Source organism: Pteropus medius, unplaced genomic scaffold (assembly GCF_902729225.1).
Source record: "Pteropus medius unplaced genomic scaffold, Ma_sr-lr_union100, whole genome shotgun sequence".
In the NCBI taxonomy this organism is placed as follows: Eukaryota; Metazoa; Chordata; class Mammalia; order Chiroptera; family Pteropodidae; genus Pteropus; species Pteropus medius.
This window is the reverse complement of record NW_024349800.1, coordinates 46,204,082-46,225,884: the sequence shown is the minus strand read 5'-3', so window position 1 is coordinate 46,225,884 and position 21,803 is coordinate 46,204,082. Positions and strand designations below refer to the sequence as shown.

At 32.0% G+C, this 21,803-nt stretch overlaps 1 protein-coding gene across 4 annotated transcripts in view; it reads right to left on the bottom strand.

Annotated features, from left to right (window-relative positions):
- The window catches only part of MEMO1 (mediator of cell motility 1), a 95,474-nt gene that overhangs the window by 12,273 nt on the left and 61,398 nt on the right, over positions 1 to 21,803 (bottom strand). For 3 of the 4 annotated variants that reach the window (XM_039887466.1, XM_039887468.1, XM_039887467.1), the window contains exons 6-7: positions 9,794 to 9,870; positions 982 to 1,086 (exon numbers count right to left, since the gene is read on the bottom strand). In XM_039887466.1, the coding sequence (XP_039743400.1) occupies positions 982 to 1,086; positions 9,794 to 9,870 (182 nt within the window). Of the gene's footprint in view, positions 1 to 981; positions 1,087 to 9,793; positions 9,871 to 17,924; positions 18,068 to 21,803 lie in introns of all 4 variants that reach the window. The other variant, XM_039887465.1, reaches the window with a different exon arrangement.

Sequence of the window (21,803 nt, the reverse complement as noted above, 5' to 3'; positions counted from 1 at the left end):
GAGTCTTTGTCTGACTTTTACTAAATCTGAAATGACATAAATTAGGTTCCAGATCTAAGAGGTATATCAGGATTTTTACTTTGTGTATTGGTTCATCATTTATTTTATTAAAATTTTATTTGATCCAATTCAGATGTTAGGAAATAAGTATAGCTTAAGCCCTTTACAGGCTTTTCTTCCAGATAATCAATACTGCTGAAAAGAAAACCCTTCCAAAATATCCACAATGTATTGTCTTTCAAGTCACATTAAATTAACACTGGTCTTCAAGTGCCTACCCTAGAACTACTCTAGACTATATTACCTTCTCCATTATTTCTCTGCCTTTCCTAACAATGACCCCATAATTACTTCCTCCTCCTATTCCTGAGCATACACTTTTTTCTTCCTTAAAAGAGTCTTACATTATCTTTCAGAAAATCCATACTTTTTTATTTATCGGAGAAAAAAAATGTTCTCTTTTGAAAATATAGCTAACCAAAATTTCTGTCTCTTACCATTCTTTAAATGAAATACTGTTTTCGTTGTAAAGAGAAAAACATATAAGTATCATCCATCTTGCTTTAGTAACTTATAAATATCTAAAGTTCAAGAGCAATATCTTCAATTTGTTTTTCATATAGACTAGACACTAAATAAAACCAAGAAACTAATGAGAACATATCTCCTGAAAGACTCCTTTGGTTTATATTTATAAAGAACATATTGGAATTGGCTGAGAATCTAGAGAAAAAGGGGTTTCTATTCTAAATAACTTTCTGTATTTAAAAGAATGTATTGGCCTATCTTCCAGTGATAAATAACTTTATTCAAACAACCAAAACAATGGAAATAGAAATTTTCTTAAAGGTACTAGAAAGAAAACTGATTATATGTACTTAAACCAAAGCTAATAAGGTATCATAGATGATAACAATTAAAATATTTTGAAACATCATAGGATCAAATGTTAAAAAATCAAGGCTTCTTAGTGATACTCACATTTAATAACACCCCAATGGGATGTCTTCCACATATAGTATTATGGTATTTCTTCAAGTAATTGCTAAAAGATACAGGGTCTAATTGTTCTATAATACTCATACCCTAAAAAAAGAGAGAGAGAGAGAAAGAAAATGAAAAAGAAAAAAAGAACACTATTATTTACTAGTTTCATTTCAAAACTATTACACAGAGCTTAATATTAATTTTTCAATTAAAGAAAAGTAAATACATTTAATAAAACTTGTGAAATACCAAACTCATTCATCGATTAGTCAACACTCAATAATACATAACACTTATTAACAGAAAACTTTTAATCCTCAGTTTAGTTTTCTCTGACTTTCTGGTGTTTCTACACCATTTTCACAATCCTCCAACATTTCACAATTGTATATTTTTCTTATATAAAATATTTACAAAAGTAAATCTGTTGTGAAATTTTTCATATAAAATCTAAAATTAAATTTGATATAGTCTGTTTTTCCCCATATCCATTATTTCTCCTACCACTGGCATAAATAATCAAAAGTTGATTGTAATTTACCTATTTCCATACCAATACTTAAATATCAAGAGTATACAAGGCATTTCAAATTATCAGGAATTATCTAGGTAGCTGATTAAAAAGATACTACAAACTAAGAATATAATTTACATATTTTTAATTAATTCAAAACCCACAAAAGATTAATAAAGCTTAAGCAAAATAGGTCTTTTATAAACAAGTTAAAAAAAAAAGAAAATCTTTTTATCTTTTTAAAACTTTAAACGAGAATGCTTTATTTTCAAGACTTAAGTTCAGAATCAAAGTTTTTAGGCTACAATTAAAACCACCACTATGACTTGGACATTTGTTCACACTAAGTTCATATTCTGCAAATGCATTCAAATAATGTGTTGATAACACATTACTATAGAGCAACTTTAACTCATCTGAATCAGGCAAATAAATGAATGATTCTAACTCAATTCATTCAGCAATTACCTTACCTTGTTTTCTTATTCTGGTAAAATACTTTACATTTGTATTCAATAAACTGGATTAATATCCTCTGGGAGAAATGTAAATGGTAGTTTAACTAGGAAGTTAACTGATATATTTTGTGTGGTTTTTTAAAATTATATTTCAACATGTTTTAATAAAACAAGCATAGCTTAAAAGCACCTAATCAGATAAACATTCATTTGAAAAATGATAGTAATCAGTGGGTGACATACAAATACTACAGTGGCAACATCAAAATTTAATTAATAAAGAAAGTTTTTCAAAAAATTCAGGTCCTTCATAAACATGACCACATTTTTCTACAAATATATCTGAAAGACAGGCGTATGCATGTATAATCAAGTTTCAATTACTTGCACATCAATTAGCCACTCTTCAGACTTATCCACAACCAGTATTTAATGCTAAGTTGGTTTTCCCCTGCCAACTAGGAGGCTTCCAGGTCAGCAGTCTCCATTGACATTTGGTGCAAGCTCACAGAAATGAGAACTAACTTAAAAGTTAAACCTAAGATAAATCTGTATCACAATTCTGGTACAAAGAAAATCACACAATATATTTCTATACTAAGTAGTAATTTAGAGATGAAGTAACAAATCTCTTCTATAAATACAGATAATCAAGATATAATTACCTGAAGATGAAAAAACTGAGGCATAAAAAGGATTTAAAGCTTGCCTCTAAATTTCTAATCCTAGGATCGTTCTCATTGCCTACACTGCTTCATATAGTATAACAAAAGACATACTAACAATTCTTAGAATAACTTCACATGGCTATCATAGGTATACATATTGTAAAAGAACTTTGAATGCTCCTGGATGAAGTCTAAAACAGCTTACCTTAAATAGAATTCTACTCATTAATAAGTTACCTAACACTGAGGTTCCAATATATGTCCTAATGTTTAAATCTCAAAGCACATTTTTTCACAAACGTATCATATTTATATATTGAATTCAAAGGGAACGAAGCTAATCATCACACTTCAGAAGACTAAGAATTCAAAGTAACTGGCCAAGAAATTTCATATAGAAAGACATAAAATTTTAAGTGTAGAAAAAACGCTACTAAATAAAATGTTCAAAATTAAGATTTAATGGTTAAATTACAACAGGGAAATTTTTAAATTGAGATGATGGAAGCTAAAGGATTAAATTTAAAATTTTACTTCTCTTAACTGTGTTTTGTACCTACTAGGGCAAGAATTAATTTCATTACACTCAATTCTTTGACAAATATGACAGTCAAGAAGTATGCCTTTTCATAGAAGAGAGACAGAGAGAAAAAAAGGCTTTTCTCATGAGTAAACTTCTAGAATCAGAAAATTCATGAAGTACACAAACAATAGCAATAATGATAATAAAACAAGACATCCATTAACTAATACAGAACACTGGCAAATACACTTTGTATATATTTTAAGTTTTGATGCTAACAATTTTGAAATTACTATTACCAAAATTCCAAGAAGATGAAAACACTAGCTTAATACTGTTGCCAAAATTTCAAGATGATGAAAATAAAATGCTTCTCAAATATGCCTAACTTCTCAAATATGCTTAACTTTTCTATTCCTTAAAATACTGGAAGATATGATTAGTGAATATAAAGTCCAGGTAATGGGAAGTTTGCCTACAGCCTAGTATATTGAATATTTATTCACATGAATTTAATCTAATATGAAGCAGTGAAGTAGGTCATAACCCATTCAGCTCTAAGATTCAAATTAGCATTTATAAACACCAAAAGTCTATACATCATGATCTGGATTTCTGAGCAATTTAGCAGCATCAGCAAGAAAGCCTCAGTTTGAAAGCTAACTCTCTACCTTGAGGGGAACAAGAGCAGAGGGAATATATCATTGTGCTGACTCTCCAAGTAATGAATGAAAGCTTGTAATGTCAAATCCCAAGTGGCAATCCTAAACTTTTAGCTGACAGAACTGTAAATTCAACACTCTAATATAATAATAATAAAAAAAGATCTTCTCTTTTTAAAAAGTTTATCTATATGTAATATTTAATTTAAATTTTATTTAATTTTAAATACTATCACCCACAAGTAATCTCCTTCTAAAGTAACAAACACAAAAGAGTACCAAAACTTTTTTAGAGGTCTTTAAGAAATAAGAACTAGAATGGTGTCTTTTAATTATGAGCACATAATTAACCACCATATTATCAAATCATTAGGATTCCTTTTTTTAAGTAAGGATATACTTTTATGTTAGAGATATGGGTACATATTTAGGGAAGTAAGATGAGAAAAAGAAATATTCTGGTTTCTGTAAAAGGTATCAAGATAAAACCTAACAGTAAAAGAAATTTTACGAGGAAAAAAAACACCCTAAAGATAGCAGTGCTAAGAAGCAATGTACTATCCTAAAGATAATATGTAGCTATCTTAAATAGGTACCTTAAAGATGATGTTATAAAACTAAGTTGAAGAGAAAGCAGAATGAATAGATAAACAGAAATAATTTAATTATCAAAAGAGTAGGAAGAAAGGAAGTGGATGAAGTTCGAAGTAAATGAAGTAACTACTAATAAATGTGGAAGGAAAAGAAGTTATAAGGATGACTACAATGATATTTTCAGATTCTCTCTGCCAAATCATAAATAATTTGCCAATGTCCACACTGAAACACTGGTCTACATCAAAAGTGGTACAGAAAAAAGAATATTTGATCATGTAACATATATAAAATATGTATAAGAATGGTTAATGTTTCAAGTATGTGATCTAAAAAGTTAAAAATCAATGTCTTCAAATACATTCTGCTTTTGTCACTGTAATTACTGAAATTACAAAGTACTAATTACCAAAAGCCATGGTCAATAGCTGACAACATTATGACTTTCAGACTCTGCATCTCCTATAAGTAGTTATCTTCCCCGTCCCCACAACTTCAACATCTGGAAGATCAGGATTTCCTTTTTTTTTTTTTTTCTTTCATTATATGTTTATTTCACATAATTAATTTCCAAGATATTCAAATGCTAAAGATATAAACATTTTGGAATAAGAATAGCGACTTTTATTTGGTTCTACAACCTAGAAATACTTTCATTTCTTTTCTAGCTTTTTACTAACTACATTTAATAAGACTTTTCTAATAACAAAGAAGAACCAAACTTAATTAATACACTAATTATGAACAAGTTAAACCTAAAGTTTTCTACTTAAAAATAATTTATTTTCAAAATGTATAATTATTATAATTCAGAATTGCTAACATTTTTATAATACACAGAGAACCATTGCACTGTATTTGCTCAGGAAAGATTGCATGTAGAAACTAAGATACTGGCTCTCGAATAAATGAAATTATTTATAACATAAAATGCACTTTAGGAAAGGAAAGGAATATACAGATGGATATTCACCATTTGGTTATTTAAATCAATTAAGAAAACACATTATATGAAATGAATATGCTAACAGTGAGTGTACATATATACATATATGTATAAAAACATACATACATGAATATAAAACAGAGCCAACCATTCTTATTTTAATCCATTTATTCTAACTCCTAGAATTGACTTATAACTTGAATTAAAAGCATGCTAATAAAAGAACAGAACACTTATGAGCCATTTAAAAATTTTTTATACAAATAGAAATGCTTCAATAAATGGACAACAATCAACTCTGAATATTATATCAAATATTAAAATCGAATACTTGATATTTATTCAGAAATTGTATTTCAGACTATTTAAATAAAATTTTTAAAGTTATGCTCTAGTAACTTTAGATATCTACAGTAAGGTAATTCAGATGCAGATTCAGAAGTCAGCCTAAAGCTCATTGGTTCTACTTAAACATTTTGAACAAAAATCTCTAGTTTCAAAGTCTTAGCAGCTAGCAGAAAAAGCAACACTTTCAGAAGTTATGAGATCTATGCCAATGGGTAAATGTTACTGTTTTTGCTCTGCCTCAAATTAAGAAACCAAAGTCTATCAATCTAACTGATCAGATACATCAAGAGACAAATAAAGCTAGTACTCTTAATATTAACAATCAGCAGAGAGTTAGGAGAAAGGCTAAAAGAATGAATGTTTATATATAACGCATATACAGAATAACAAAGAATATAAAGTATTTAAATGTGACCACAATTCTAGAGTCAAAGGATGCTATTATGTTCACTCACTTCAGAGTACCAGGTAAGCCAATGTTTTGGGGAAAATGTCTTCCCTGTGCTAAAAGCATCAATCACTGATTTATGGATTCTTACATTTGCCAAATTAAATGTTGCCTAATTCAAGTTCACAAATGAAAAGGGATCTCCAGGGGGAGAGTATGGGCAAGTCTATTTTGAAAAAGTTCCATGAATTATTTCAGTTGTAAAAACAGGGTTGATGATTACTATAGCAGACAACCTCATCTCTGCCCTGGCCTTAATTACCATCAATCTTCTCTCCCTAAACTACTGCCAAGGCCCATTGTTACTACTCTTGACTCTGCTGTAGGACCCACTCTCTACAACAACCAGAGTAACCTTTAAAATACTGCAAACTACGTCATCTCTCTTCCCATTGCACTTATGTAAATGTCTTGCCCTGGAAATATAAAGCCCTCCATTATCTGATCCCAGCCTACCTCTTTTATCACAGATTATACCATTTTTACCCTTATCTACAATACTCCTGCAATCCTAGCCTTTCTTCTTTTCTTCTAACACACTTACACAGGCAGTTCCTTCAGTGTAGAATGCTCTTCCTTCTGATTGATCTTTACTTGGTTTGCTCTTCATCATTTACATCTCAGTTTAATGTTCCTCCTCCAGGAAGTCTTTCTCCAATCAGCCTCGAATTACTTACTATCTCAAACCCCTTTTTATCTTTTCTGTATAGCACCCATCACTATTAGAAACTAACTTACCTACATCCTTACTTTTTTAAAACAATGTGTACCTCCCTCCTGTAAGAATAAAATTCCTGTGAGATCAAGTCTGCTTGTTTACTGCCGTATCTCCACCAGTGCCTACAGCTGTAAATGTACTCAAAAATAATTGGCAAAATGAAAATCCAAATGCCTACTTTATTGACATCTCCACTTGGATGTCATATCCCTAATAAGATTTATGGCCTTCCTACCTCCTATCTTCTTCTGCTTCAATTTAAGAGAATAACATCCCACAAGCAGCATAACCCAGATATTTAGGAGCCATCCTTGACCGCCCCCACCCCCGCAAGTATACTTGGATCTCCAAGTCCTATCGTAAACGTGTCTTTCAAATATACTGAATAAATCCACTCTGTCCCTTCCTCCACCATCACCATCCACTGTCCAAATTACCACTTTTCACCTCAATTACCCAACGAGTCTACCCACGTACCCCCTTGGCCTCCTTTCAACCCACCTGCTACACTGCAGCTATATGATCTATTCAAATACAATCTGATTTTATCGCCTTCCTATTTAATATCCTTTAAACAGCCTGTTTTAGATTCTCTGGCTTCATTTCTCACCACTCTCCCATCCATTCATCCATCAAATCACTGAACAAAGTACTAAGAAGAAAAATACAGTAAAGTCATAGAACAACTACTCGCCATAGGGACATAATGAAAAATTGTGGGCAATTTTTAAAATTAAAGATGCTATTGGTGGATTTAATGGGTGGAGTCCACTGATGCTGACTGCAATACAGGACAGTCCCACACACAAAGAACTGTTCTTATCCCATGACACTTTTACATGTTCATGTAGGTAAAAAAACTGCTTATAATTATATACATCCTAACACCATTTTACATACAAATACAAAGAAGCTTTGCATGACTTTAATACACAGATTTCCCAGGAATCTATCTTATAAAGTAAAAGAAGACTAAACACTTTGTTTGGTTTACAAGTTTACTAAGAATTGATCAACATTTTAGAAAATCAAGTCACCCAGTCACGCAACTTAGTAATGTGAGTCACAAATACAAAATAACTACGTTAAGTTTGCATTTGTAGCTGCTACATTAATAATACTATGTGTACAAGCATTTAACTATTTCATTGTGTCTTCTAATAGAGTTGTGCCTGGGCATTTACATTATTAAATATATATTTATTGGTATTTATTTAACTTAATTATGTATATACGAACATTATGTTCACTAAATTGTTCATTTGAGAAGTATTTATTAAGCACCTACTTATGTTCTAATCACTATTCTAAGCACTTTCGATACATCAGTGAACAAAAAACTAAACGAACAAAATTGCAATAAATAAGTAAAATATTTAGTTTGTTACAAGAAAAAGTAGAGCAAGGTAAAGTGTACTGGGAATCCTGAAAAGGCAGAGTATATAGGATGCAAAATTAAACAGAGTGGTCAGTAGGCCTCCTTGCGAAGGTGAAAGCTGAGCAAAGCCATAAGTTAACAGACAAGTGCAAAACGGGCAAAAGCCCTAGGCTAGGCACATATATGGCATCATTGAAGAATAATAAGGAAACCAGTGTGTCCACGCTGCCTAAATATTTTTTACATTTCTATATTGTAATAACTTCATTCTAAGATTGTTTGAAGATTAGACGGTATGTTCCATTAAGTCAGAGACCATGTTTTCTGTTCTTAATACTGTCAATACTTCACAGTACCAGATGCATTATAGACACCCATTAACCATTTGCTATATGAAGAAAATAGGTGATGAAAGAACCAGCAAAGTTTGCTGAGGGAACTAATAATGAAACCTCAGAAAAATAAGAGAAGCCAGAAAAGACTCAAATGACTGAAACAATGACATAATAAAGCCAAAAGAAAAGTCAGTAAATTAAAATCCAGACAAAATTCCAAAGGTAAAAGTATAAGCCATAATTGGATTTAAAGTAATAAATTTAAATAAATTAAAAAAATAAAATCTCCTAAGTAACTAAATTTGCATTCATTCTATTTGGCTTTTAATAAAATATGCTACGTGATATAATCTATCTATAGTTTCAGATCCAGATTTCTTACTAAAAGATTTTATGTACTAAAATATTTTATCTACTATAAATTATATGTTCCTGTACTAAAATATACACATAAAGCTTTTCTCACAGGCAGTAAAGCTGATTTTAACAGATCACAGATGTAAGAATTAAAGATGTAGAATTTAAAGATAATTTAGAGACCAATTACTCCAAGTCTCTCGCCTTATAGATGACAAATTGAGGACTAGAGAATTGAATGATCTGTCCAAGGTCAGAGTAAGTTAGTGATATATCTGCCAAGTTTAATATTCTATTTATGAGTAAACACCAAAATGATTTATATGACTTTTTAATTAAAAGAAGTACTACCATACTACATCAAGGAAAAAATAACAGGATCAATGTCTACTGTATTCCTGGGCTAGATAAGAATAAAATCACATTTTAAAATTCTATATTTAAAATAACAAATTGAATTCCATTTAAGAAAAATCAAAATGGCCAAAAAATAAAACAAAGTAATAAATTAAAAAACTGCTCTGGTTGTCTCTACTTAACACTAAATAATGGCATCAGTTTCCTGTTGTCTCTAAAACTAACACACACTCCCAAAGAGTATCTAAAAGCTGTATCTAATTATTCTTAAGTACTCTCATTAATCAAATAAAATTAGGATGAAGGAAATTTGTACTAACAGAACAGGGATTATTTTTATAATCAATATTCATATGATTACAAACTATATTTTGTACATTTAAAGGTAGGGAAAGAATTATTAGTCCATTGTATATTTCAACATATTAAGCCTTGAATCACTAATCTGAAATTAAAGAAAAAACCTTAGAGCATTAAAACCCCACACCTGAAAGACTTACCATTTTATCTAGATGTTCAATGGATCTATAAATCTCCCCCTGGGATTCATCATAGTAACTGTAACGGAACCTTTGACCTTGAAACAAATATCATGTACAAAATAAAATAGGGAAAAATTAGAAGCTAAAAAGAAAGCAAGCGCTTACCAAATAATTTCAGTTCTCATGGAAGGCAAGTCACAGCTTAAGCCTCTGAGAGAATCATTCCCAAGAGCCCTTGTACATAAAAATAAAAGGCATATTTGGGAACGTAATAAAGAAATGATATGTCACCAGAGTTTTATGATGTTAAAAACTACTTCAAATTGTAAAACCTTAAAGTCATGAGCAATACAAAAGACTAAGGAAACAAAACAGCTTAAAAGTTAGAAGCATTGTTAAACATAATATATCAGTCTATAATGAAGAGTAAACCCAAAGAATATGATGCAAGAAAATTTAAGGAAACTGTCTCAATGTAACAAATCAATGAAATCTTAGCTTTTCTTGTACAAATGTAAAGATTTGATCTCTATTACAGAAAAAAAAAATGTGTAGATCAGAGATACATGTGGCTTGTGTGGTTTTTATGACCTCAAAAAATTTTCTCTCATTTTTGCAAAACTTTCTACTGGGAAAAGGATCAATACAAGTGCCTTAAAATAGGATTCACAAAAGAATAAACAGTCCTACTCTGGCAATAAAATTTCAGTAAGGAAACAAGCACAGAACATTCAATGGTTAGCTGTTCTCCAAAGAACAGAGAGGGTAAAATGGAAGAAGCTCAAAAGAAGACAGAAAACAAAAGACTCAGGAAATAATTTTGCTTCCTACTATAGTCATAGGAAACCCCAAAGTTAAACATATTCATATCTAATTGCAGATTGTTATTAAACTGATTATGTTGCATTTCAGATACATCTAAACTTTTCTTTCAACAATGTATTTCCAAGAACTCATTACTTTTATATTTCCTTATTTTAAAAGATTCACCAAAATGCGTTTCGAAAGATTACAGTACACCAATCATGTATGCACACACTGTGTTTTGTGCTTCGTTTTCAGAGCAAGTTCACATATCCAATTACTATCCTCACACCTGAGAAGATGGGTTTCTTTGGCTGGATAATTACGATTTTTAAGTTTTTTATCTTACTAAAATATATTATCTTATAAAAAAGGAGCAGTGCAAAATTATAAAACCTTTTTGATGTCTTTGGAAAAACCATACAGCACAGTTCTTAACATTTCATTTACTTGTTGATGATGACCATTTTTGATTGTCACCTTTTTATAATATACCTATTTCGTTAACGGTCACTTTTTAACTTTTTGCCTATACTACTATGTGCAATTATTCAATGTAGCAGTTCTCCCCTCATCCACCCCAGAGCCATTACTAAATCAATACTGCATTTTAACAATTCATGATATCCTAGAATCAGGCAATAAGTTTTTGAGACAATTATCTGTTTTCTGAATATAAAAACCTTTTTTTGTAAACGCAGATCCGTTACAGTCCTTGCACTTAAAAAAAACTTAAACAGTGACATTTCATCGCTCAATGCCTCTGTATTAAGTAATTCATAGACATTTCTTTCAAAATTTAGAGTTAAGTATAGATTTGTTTGTCTTTAAAGAATTTATGTACTTCCTCCTACCTAATAATGAGAACTATATAATTGACCCCATTTTTCCTATTTGCCAGGTGTCTGTCAGAAGACTCAAAGCCAAATCTAAAGTCAGTCACAAAAACTTACTGATTCAAATCATTGATATTAAAGTTCTACTTCAATTTCAAAGTTCTTTTGATAAGCTGCCCAAAATCCTTGAATCAGATTAAATGAATAATCTTAGACGAGAAAATTTTGACTCAATGTCACTGTAGTAAAAGTAATATCCTTGGAAGAAATCAAGATGAATATTCTCTGAACCTTAACTGTTTCAGGTATGTACTATGCACTCTCTTTTTCTTCCTTCCGGAAGTAGCTGTTAGTTTTAGCTGTCAATAATCTCCGTGACTGGGACATAACTGCCACTCTCAGGTGCAGAGAAAAATGCATGTACTTCGAGACTGCCATTTTTTACTCAAAAGTCTTTTTTGCTTATTTCCAACTTCAGAACTGCTGTTTCTAATGGATGAAGGTGGTCAAACCCACCTTAACCGTAAGTGAAATGTATATTTTAAAATGCTGTCTTGTTAATATGGACCACTTTCAATGTAAGTTTCACTTAAAAACTACTTTTGAAGAAAAAAATATACAGAATGTTTGAAACTTAAAATACTAAATCAACTGTAATTTATTTTAATAAGACAAAATACACAGAATATCAGTGAGCCAATGTTTAATATTTTGCTATTTTTTTGTTACTCACTAGTAGCCACCTCACATTTAGTAGATAAAGAAATGAGTAGAAATATCTGATAAGCACTAAAGAATATAACACTTGGGCTAAATCCACACTATATATAGCTTATACTGAAAAAAAATCTCACTTATAACAACTCACACTATCTCACAATAATTTTTTTAATTGTAGAAATATATAAAAATTACTTGAATAATTCATTCTGGTCAATATACATACAGAAAGCATCTAATTTGAGGTAAATAACTGCCATCATCCTAGCCTATGTGTATATATGTGTGTGCACACATGCACTAACACATACACACACAAAACTTTAAATACTGCTTGGAATTTGAATTCAAAAGACCTTTTTCTGTTTCTAATTCCTAAAAAAGTAAGTTTATCAAGATTTTATTCAATAAAGAATAAAATAAATGACAACACTAACACAATACCCTGATCATAAATGCACCTTTATTAAATACTTATTGTTAACTTAAAATATATTATGATTTCATGTACCTCATGAGCAGACATATTTGTTTTACAATATTTCTAACAAGCAGTAAAGCTTATGCACCTAAACTGAACAAATACATTGCCTATACACCTGGAGAACTAAACCTGTGTACTTTTATAGGTATAAATAAAGCATATCGCATAGTAAGAGAAAATTACTTACCTGAAACTTATCCTTTCAGAAGGTACACTGGGAAAATGGATTCTCTGAGCCCCTGTTTCAACTCCAAGTATGAGCTTTCTAGCTTTAAGAGCCATTGACACTGCCCCTAGGGGCAGCACAAGCTTGGGAACTCCCCTAGTGAGTATGTCAGTAGTTTCTTCAGGTGCCTTCCCTCAGTTCTTTTCAAATTCAAAAGATGAGAGGAAAAATAACCCAAGAAAAAAATCCTGTAAAGCAGAAACCTTACTCTTTGAGGGAAGGAGGGTAGCTCATTTGTGAATCCATTCCAGAGCACGCTTTCTGAGAAAAAGAAATACAGGTAAGTAATTTTCCCATCTCCAAAGGTGACTGGTGATTAATGAGTGGATTCACAGAGTGTGGAGAATAAGCTCCAGGGATGTCTGTTTAACACACAACAGTCAACTAATGAGGACAAACATAACAATGAATGGTACGAGAACCAACACTACTTTTTAAGTACCTCAAAACAAAAAGTGAAAAAAATATTAAATACCTCAACATTAAGCTAAACACTGGATTGCAGAAACAAACAATGAGCTTGGAAAGTTGATCTATGAAGCCCCCAAAAGATCAGTCAGTAAGACAGACTTTCAGACATGTGTCCAGTAAAAACTGCACTGTTAGACAACCACTTAATACTTTGTTTGTATGTTTAAATGTTTTCAAACACTTTAGTTAAACTTCACAACAACCTGTGGGATAGATTATTAGGCCATTCTATATTAAGGACCTAAACTGGGAACATTCATAATTCAAATCATTATCAAAAAAAAAAACCGATGCATTTCATAAAGGAAACATTTCTAAGTAGCATCAAATAAGGCCATTCATCATTTTTATAAGCAAAATACTAGTCCTTTGATTCTGAAGCCTTAGTTATAATGTAAAAGTATTAGCTTTCACTCAAACTTGCAAAAGATCAAAACCCTATATATGTGAAATCAGTGTATACTAATATTTGAGAAGACAAATATCTAAGGTAGAATAAGGTATGTTTCAGGAATTAACAAACTTATACTCCAACCAATTTAAATATTTTAAAAATAGTAATACCCTCAAATCCAAGAGACTAACAACAGAAAGGAAGAAGAGTATGTATAAATAATCACTTGCTAATTATGCTAGACCAAAAATCTAGTTAAAGATATAAATTCCATAAATATTAAGGAAATGCCACTTTTAATAGGTGGCATATACTTGTGAAAAAGAAATTATGTAAACCTAAACAAATGTAAGTTTATAAATAAAAATCCAAAATTGCTGAAGTAACAGTAGTAAAATTTACTCATATTTTAATAAAAATTATTATCATTAACATTTACCAAGTAAATTTATTGAAAATAATTTGTACTTAAAACCACCATAAAAGGAAAATTAAATAAAAGCATGAATTCACTTCTAAAGAATCAATTTGTTAGATCCAGTTTTACTTACAAACTTATTAAAAATTAACTGAAAATAATGTTAACAAAAGCTGTTAATCTAAATTTGGAAACATAAATTTCAGGGAGGTCTCAGGAAAACACAAATATTAACAGTATATAACAAGAGCAAAAATGAAACTTAGGAAAATAAAATGAAAATTCTGATTGAAAAACTAAATTAGGTTCCAACAACTTCTCTTACATGGAGCCGTCCTATGGGATGTGGAACTTGACAAGCACGCAAAGTGTGAGAACATTACTTAACCATTGCAAAAATCAAATACTAGCAGCAAATGTCCTTTCACTTATGCCACTCTTCCTGATACTAACAGGAAAGATGAAAAGAGGTGGGATCATTGCGTTACCGGGGAAATACCTATTGGGCTAATGAAAAAAGGCAGAAATTGAAATTCAGGGTGTTTTTGGGGGGAGAGGCGGGTGGAGGGGGTCACTGAGGGATAGGAGAAAGGAGGATAATAGAATCTAGGTTCTCGATTCTTCCTTAGCTTGTCTCACCCAAAAAGAAAAGTTGAGAGTATTTTAGTCTTTCTACTTTTTATCTAGTATGTCTTTCAATTCTAAATAAAAGCTAAATGCGATCTGAAAGATGAACATCTTTAAAGCAAAATACACTTTTTAAAAAAAGGAAGTCATTCGTGTAATGGGCACTGGCTAACAAACAAGGTCAACAAGGCAAAATCCTTCCAACTACATAGAGGTCTCCCAATTTTCTCAATTACCACATTTCTTTATTTTTCACAGACAATCTATAAAGAGAAACACTGACTAGTAATGAAAAATTTTCACTGTCAATACTCTAATGTCATTATTCAACAAAAACAAAAAAAAAATTCTACTGAATATAGTTGAGCAATTTGTCAACTGTACCATAATCAAGTAAGTGGTTTTTCTTCAAAATGTGGAGTTGTTAAGAGCCTAATTCAATGAAACTTTTAAGGTCTCTGAGTACCTAAGGAACTGAATCCTCTCTGTGAAATGGTTTAGAATTCAGTGACATCATTACTTTGATATAGTAAAATCAAACTGCATAGTATCTTTTTTAAAAAAGAAGAAGAAAAAGAAGAAACCAGTAAGTACTTATCTTCATGAGAAAAAGCTAGATTTTGGAGATGGGAATATAGCGTTCATCAATTTAGGAAAGATGACTAATGCCGCTAAAGCATAAATATGAGAAATATGAAACTTAATTTCTAAGTAAAGAGAGTTTAACCTATAGCTAGCCAATGATTCTTATTATTTCAATAGGCATGTAAAACAAAAAGTAAATCTTACTTAACAAGAATAACAGTTACTATTACTATTATAGAAAAAAGACTACTAATCTTGAAATAGTATCTATGCAACACCTTCAACTCACCCCAAACCTCTATCAAGTTTCCTAATAAGAATTAATACAGTGCTTTCCATAAATACAAAGTAAGCACTTAATGACTACTGTAGTGACAGCAATATTACAAAAAACAAATAGTTGAGAAAGTTCTATTACTTATATACTTCTATTACCTATATAGTTCTATTACATATATATTTATATATGTTTTTGTCTCTGGATAATTTCCATAGCTAACATTTATTGACTTTTGGAAATTCTGAGTTCTTTTTTTGTAATTATCACCAGAAAAATCTTACAATTTAAATAACAAAATTTTCAAGAAATCAGGAGACCAAATGGCCTAAATAATTTTCTGAGAATGTAGGTAGAATGTAAAAGAAAAAAATCATTTTTCTCTCTCGACACTGTACTTAAATATAGTAGTGACTAGGGCTTATTTACTTTAGAGTTCATTAATGAGGTAAAAAAAGATGATTCCACAGAAAAGAGCAACATTAATATGTTCACTGATGTTTTTTTATCTGGATTTATGTTGTGGTTGCACATGGTGCCAGCCTAGAGGGAAAGCCTAAACTCTGAAGAACAACATCAGGGAACCAAATATGTAAATTATAGAGTGATTTTAAGTGATTCATGAGAGCCTTAAAAGTGAAGAGGCAGGGAGCACATGCTCCAAGAATTTTTAATTTCTAAAACATTGCCAATTCAAATTCATAATACTAAGGAAAAAGGCCTTTTCTCAATGAGACACCTTAGTTTTTAAGATCGACTATTACTAAACTTCAGAATTTCCAAGAAAAGAACTCTTTAAACTTCTATGTAGGCCTCAGATCTAAGTAACATACTATATCCATAAAAAATAACTTCTGCCAAAGGTAGCAAAACAACTAGCCAACAGAACTTGCTATTAAAGAACGCTGAGAGCTCTAAGGAAGTTGGGCAAGGCAGGTAGCTTCCTGCACCCCCTAAACCAGGGCTCCAAACCTCAGCACTACTGACATTTGTGCAGGTAATTCTTGGATGTGGGAGGCTTTCCACATTATATAGGATGCATTATATAGGATGTTTGTTTAGCAACTTCCCTGGACCCTACTCACGAGGTGCCAAAAGCATCCCCACCTCCCACCCCACCCCACCCCACCCTTACCCCACCCACCACCCCAACGGTGATAATTAAAAATGTCTCCAGGCATTTCCAAATGACCCCCAGGAGGATATTTAGCCCCGGTTGAAAAATGAGTACCTTAAACAAAAATATTTATCTATAGCATTAGGGGGAAGGGTTTTTTGAACTGAAATCTCAAGGCCACTCATGGCATGACTTAAGTAAAGAAAATACCAGCCTAAAATAGGCCAGATAAATGTTGAATCAACTCTGGCATTCAGTAAGATCTGAAAAGCCAGGGCACCCTATGTCTCATTGAGGATGTTTTTCTGGCCATCCTAGCACTCATATCTTAAGATTTATAGTCCTGTGCCTTATATTTTCTTTATAATCAAAGAAATAATTGGATGAACAGATATTGGCATCCTTAAACCAATGAATACATGAGCCAAAGAGATGTCCTAAAAGGAATATGATTCGGAAATGTTCTAAAACAGTAAAATGAGAGCAATTTTTATCCAAAGAATTTGAAAAACAAAATTTACTAAAAGAGACATCCACATATGCCTCACTTCCTTTATGATCTACTCACTGTGAAGCTTCCTTATTCTTTTAATTCACAATAATAACAGAAATAATTTAGGAGTCCTTACCCTTATGAACCATTACCAATGAAGATCACAGTGCTAATAGCCAACATGTTACAATCTTTGCAGGGTAGCTCTAACTGATGGCAACTATGAGAAAAAATTAAGCACCAAAGGAAAAAAAAGAAAGAAAAAAGACTAATTACAAAACAGGAAATGTGGAAAAGGACTGCCATAGCACACAGTGCTTTTCTAAATTCTAAAGAAGAAAATTTGCTTTGTCCACCAAAAAAACAACTTCAGGGAATCTACTATACAAGTCTATCTGGAAATGGAGTTAAAAGATCTTAACTCCCACTAGCATTAAGTGTCTAAGCAAGGATGCCCTCACAGTGTGAATCCAATTATACCAGTCGCCTTTGGAAATGTAGCCATAATCCACTATTATAATCTGACCCTTTTTAAATGACCAAAAGACTTTTTTGTTCACTTTTAAACATTGCTGCTAAAAGTAAAACTTTCCAAGAAAAATGATAAAGAACTGAAAGTCCGAGCTTGGAATGAAAAGATACCTTTAACCACAGTATATAATATATCTACCATGATATGTTAAAATCTAGAACTTACCCCAATGGCAGAAATCAGAAGAAACCACAAAGAGATTACTAGGATCCGCTAGATATTTACTGAAGAGTTTTCCGAATTCCTGTTCTTTTGACTCACTCAGAGCTCCAACCAGTACAGGAATAATGGTAAACTCATCCTTATGGCTTTAAAAAACAAAACAAAACAAAACAAAAAAACAGAAAAAAAGTCACTTAAGAAGTATAAGAATAAAAAGTTTCCAATGTGTTTGTACTAAAAAGTGGAACATTTATTAATAGTGGTAAAGAGAATACACATAATATTGTTGAATTCTTAAAATCTATAAATTAAATGTTTAAAAAAGACCATTTAAAAATATGAGGTACAGAATACTCAAAATATCTATTTAAATTACAGAAATGTACAGTATTTCTTTAGGTAAACAAAGCTATTTTACTACCAGGTAAAAATAAAATAAAAATAAAATAAGCCCATCAAGCCATCACCAGGTCAAGTTTTTCTCAATTACCCATCAAGCTACAATTACCTGCCCAATCCTTCTACAATTTTCAACTCTTTCTCACCTATTTTAATCCTATTAATATCACCATTTCTGGCACTTGTTATATAAACCTGCCAAGTGAGACTTACAACACTTAATATTGGCTCCCGTAAGATTCACCAACTACACTTTACACCTATACTAATAAACAGAGGACAGTCTGAAGATACGACTCAAATTTTACTGGCATCTAGGGTGAACACAGAATTCAAGGAAGTAAGTATTAATTTCTAGCAGCAAGAAAAAGACACCACGCCCACCCACGATGTTTATGGCATATCCACAAGTCCCTTTTTTACTCTACAGATTGACAGATTTATGGAAAAGGAACAGAGCAGATTAATAAAGAATAACTATGATGGGCCATAGAAACAGACTTTTATCCAAAACCTTTCAAAATTTTCATTATAGTAAAATATTATTTACATATATTCAGTATTATCTATATTCTAAGTGATCCCAGGTTTGGAATTTTAGAATGTTTGTCTGACTTGTTTTGACCAGGACTTAAGGGGAGAAAAAAATTACCATTATAATAAATGCTTTTTAATATGATAATCTGACACTTAGCTGGTGTAGGACAAACAGAATTCATAAAGGGGTTTTTAAAAATACTAAATTTAAATTTTCCCAAACTAAATGTTAGCCCAGCTTCATAAAGCTAAATTCAGGGCACCCAAGCGCCTCCCCCATAAAGGCCCCCTTACCCTTGTCAATTGCGAAATAAACAGATCATACAGATTTCCAGTCCCTCTGCAATGCAGGGGCTTCTTGGGCAGAATCTGCATCTATGGAGTAAGAAAAAAAGAGGAAGCTGGCAGAGGAAGCTGCCATGGGATATCTTTCTCTGACTCTTAACAACCTGCTTAACAGCTAACTGCATGAATGAATAGGGGCTCTTCAATACGTAAAGAGTGATTATCGCTAGAAAGAAAAAAATTTGAGCTCTAGTAAAATTTCAAGAAGATTATTATGAACTATTCTAACTTCATGTCTACCTACATAAATAAATACACTAGGATCATCAAAGAGTTTACAAGTAATTATGACATGACAGGAAAGCAGTAATGTAGAGTATAAAAAATCAAGTCAGAAGAAATGGGTTCAAGTACTATCACTACCACATACAAACTTTGAAAACGTGGGTAAGTCACTAACCTATATTCTTGTTTGTAAAATGATCATAATTACAACACCTATTTCATAAAACTGTTACAAAGCCAAGAATACTACAGGAAAAGCACTTTGTCAACAATAGCTGGCTCACTCGGAAGAAACAGGTCTACTCTCCACAAGAGCCACCAAACTCTTTGATCAACCTCAGTTTCGGTTTGCAAATCTATACAGAAATAAAAGTCTCATACAACTTAGAAATATAAACTTTGTTTCAAGATTCATACATCTCCCTTTCTGTGCCATTCATCTTTTTAAACAGTTATCTGTTCTCTATCCCCACAAAGCATGAATTAGAGAAAAAAGCATTTGGCTTTGAAATGTAATATTCCTAGGTTTTAGAATCTAATTTGTGAAGACCAGCTTCACAAGAGAAAGAATACAAAGTCTTGTCCTCGAAAAACAATTATAAAACTGGACAAACTGTCAAAAAACAACCATTTTGTGCTCCAGAAATCAAACAAAGGCAAAAACACAAGGAGAGCTTATTCATGAAAAAAACTGTACTTCTTGGGAAGAACAGTGAAAGTCTGGCATCTTACCAGGACTGCCTCCACCCTCTTCTCCACTCCACCAACACGGTTCCAAGCAAGGTGAGGTTGGCTGTGAAAACCAGGTGCTTTGCTGCTGCTGAAGGGGGAATGACTTTGATTTGGAGCAGAGAGCAGAAAACCCACACCCAGCAGGAAACAGAAAAGTCTACAACTGTTGTAGCCTGGGATTACTGTATCAGCTGAAGCGAGCAGCAAACCTGAGGACTACCTAGAAATTTAACGGAGATCCTGGAAAGGAGAGAGCCATAGAGGAACTTGATAAGGTAACATAGTCTGAGGAGAGGATTGATGCCCTCCACACAGCCCTGGCTGACTAGGAGGCAGCACATATGTGCAGGGGCAACCCATAAGGTCCCAAACTCCCCAAGAATGCCAACTAACTGAGAGGGTGGGAGTATGCACAAGCAAAAGTAGAGACCCAAGAGAGACCACGCTTTCACACATCCCTGGCTGACTAGAAAGCTGCATGAGTGCACAAAGAGATAAGAGAAAATCCAACAGAAAGTAAAGGAGGCAAACTTGAAAACAGCCTGAACTTTGAATGTGCTTCCCAAAACACAATCCACCTGGCTCAAGGTGTTCAAGCACAACCTAAGCACTAAGCAATGCAGGCACAGGGGCAAACTCTAGGAAGCCAAAGTAAAAAATTTAAATAAGAATTTTTTTAGAGCTAAGGAGACACATCAGCAGCTGCGCACTGTGGGAGACAGATAATGCAGTTAGAATCCATGAAAGTCACTTTTTAAAAAATAAATGAACGAATAAATGAATGAAACAACCACTGCCACCACCATCACCACTATCACCTACAGAAAAAATTAATAAAATTAGAATCAAGTTGCTATAATATACCATGAAAATGTGACCTATTATCTGAAAAAAAAAAAAAAAGTAGCCAGTTGCAACTGTATCTAAGTGGAGCCAGATACTGGATTTACTAGACTTCAAAACAATTATTATAAATGTGTTTGCAGAAATAAAAGAACCTATGCTTAGAGAAGTTGTACATTTATATGAATGACAAAGACCAAACAAATAATAAATATCAACAAAGAAATGCAAACTATTACAAAAGAATCAAATGGAAATTTTAAGAGTTAAAAAGTATAATAATTGAAATGGAAAATACACTAGATGGTCTGAAGAGCAGATTTGATATTACATAAAGAATGAGAAAAATTTTTAAATAAAATAATCTAATCTGAAGAACAGAAAAAAAATTGAAGAAAAATGAACAGAGCACTGGAGACTTGTAAACAACATCAAACATACCAGGATGCATGCAACTGGAGTCCCAGAAAAGGTACAGTATAAATATTAGAAAAAAGAATGGCTGAAAACTTTCTCGATTTCATGAAAAACATTAATCTACAGATCCAAGAAGCTCAACAACCCAAATTGAGATAAGTACAGAGATCTCCACCTAGATATATCATAATAAAACTAATGAAAACCAAAGACAAAGAGAAAATCTTGAATGCAGTGAAAGGTAAATGACTCATAATTTATAGGATAGTCTTTTCAACAAATGGTACTGGAATAATTGCACATCCTTATGAAAAAAAAGGTGAACTGAGACTTTTACTTCACGCCACACACAAAAGAACAATTCAAATTGGATCACAGACATAA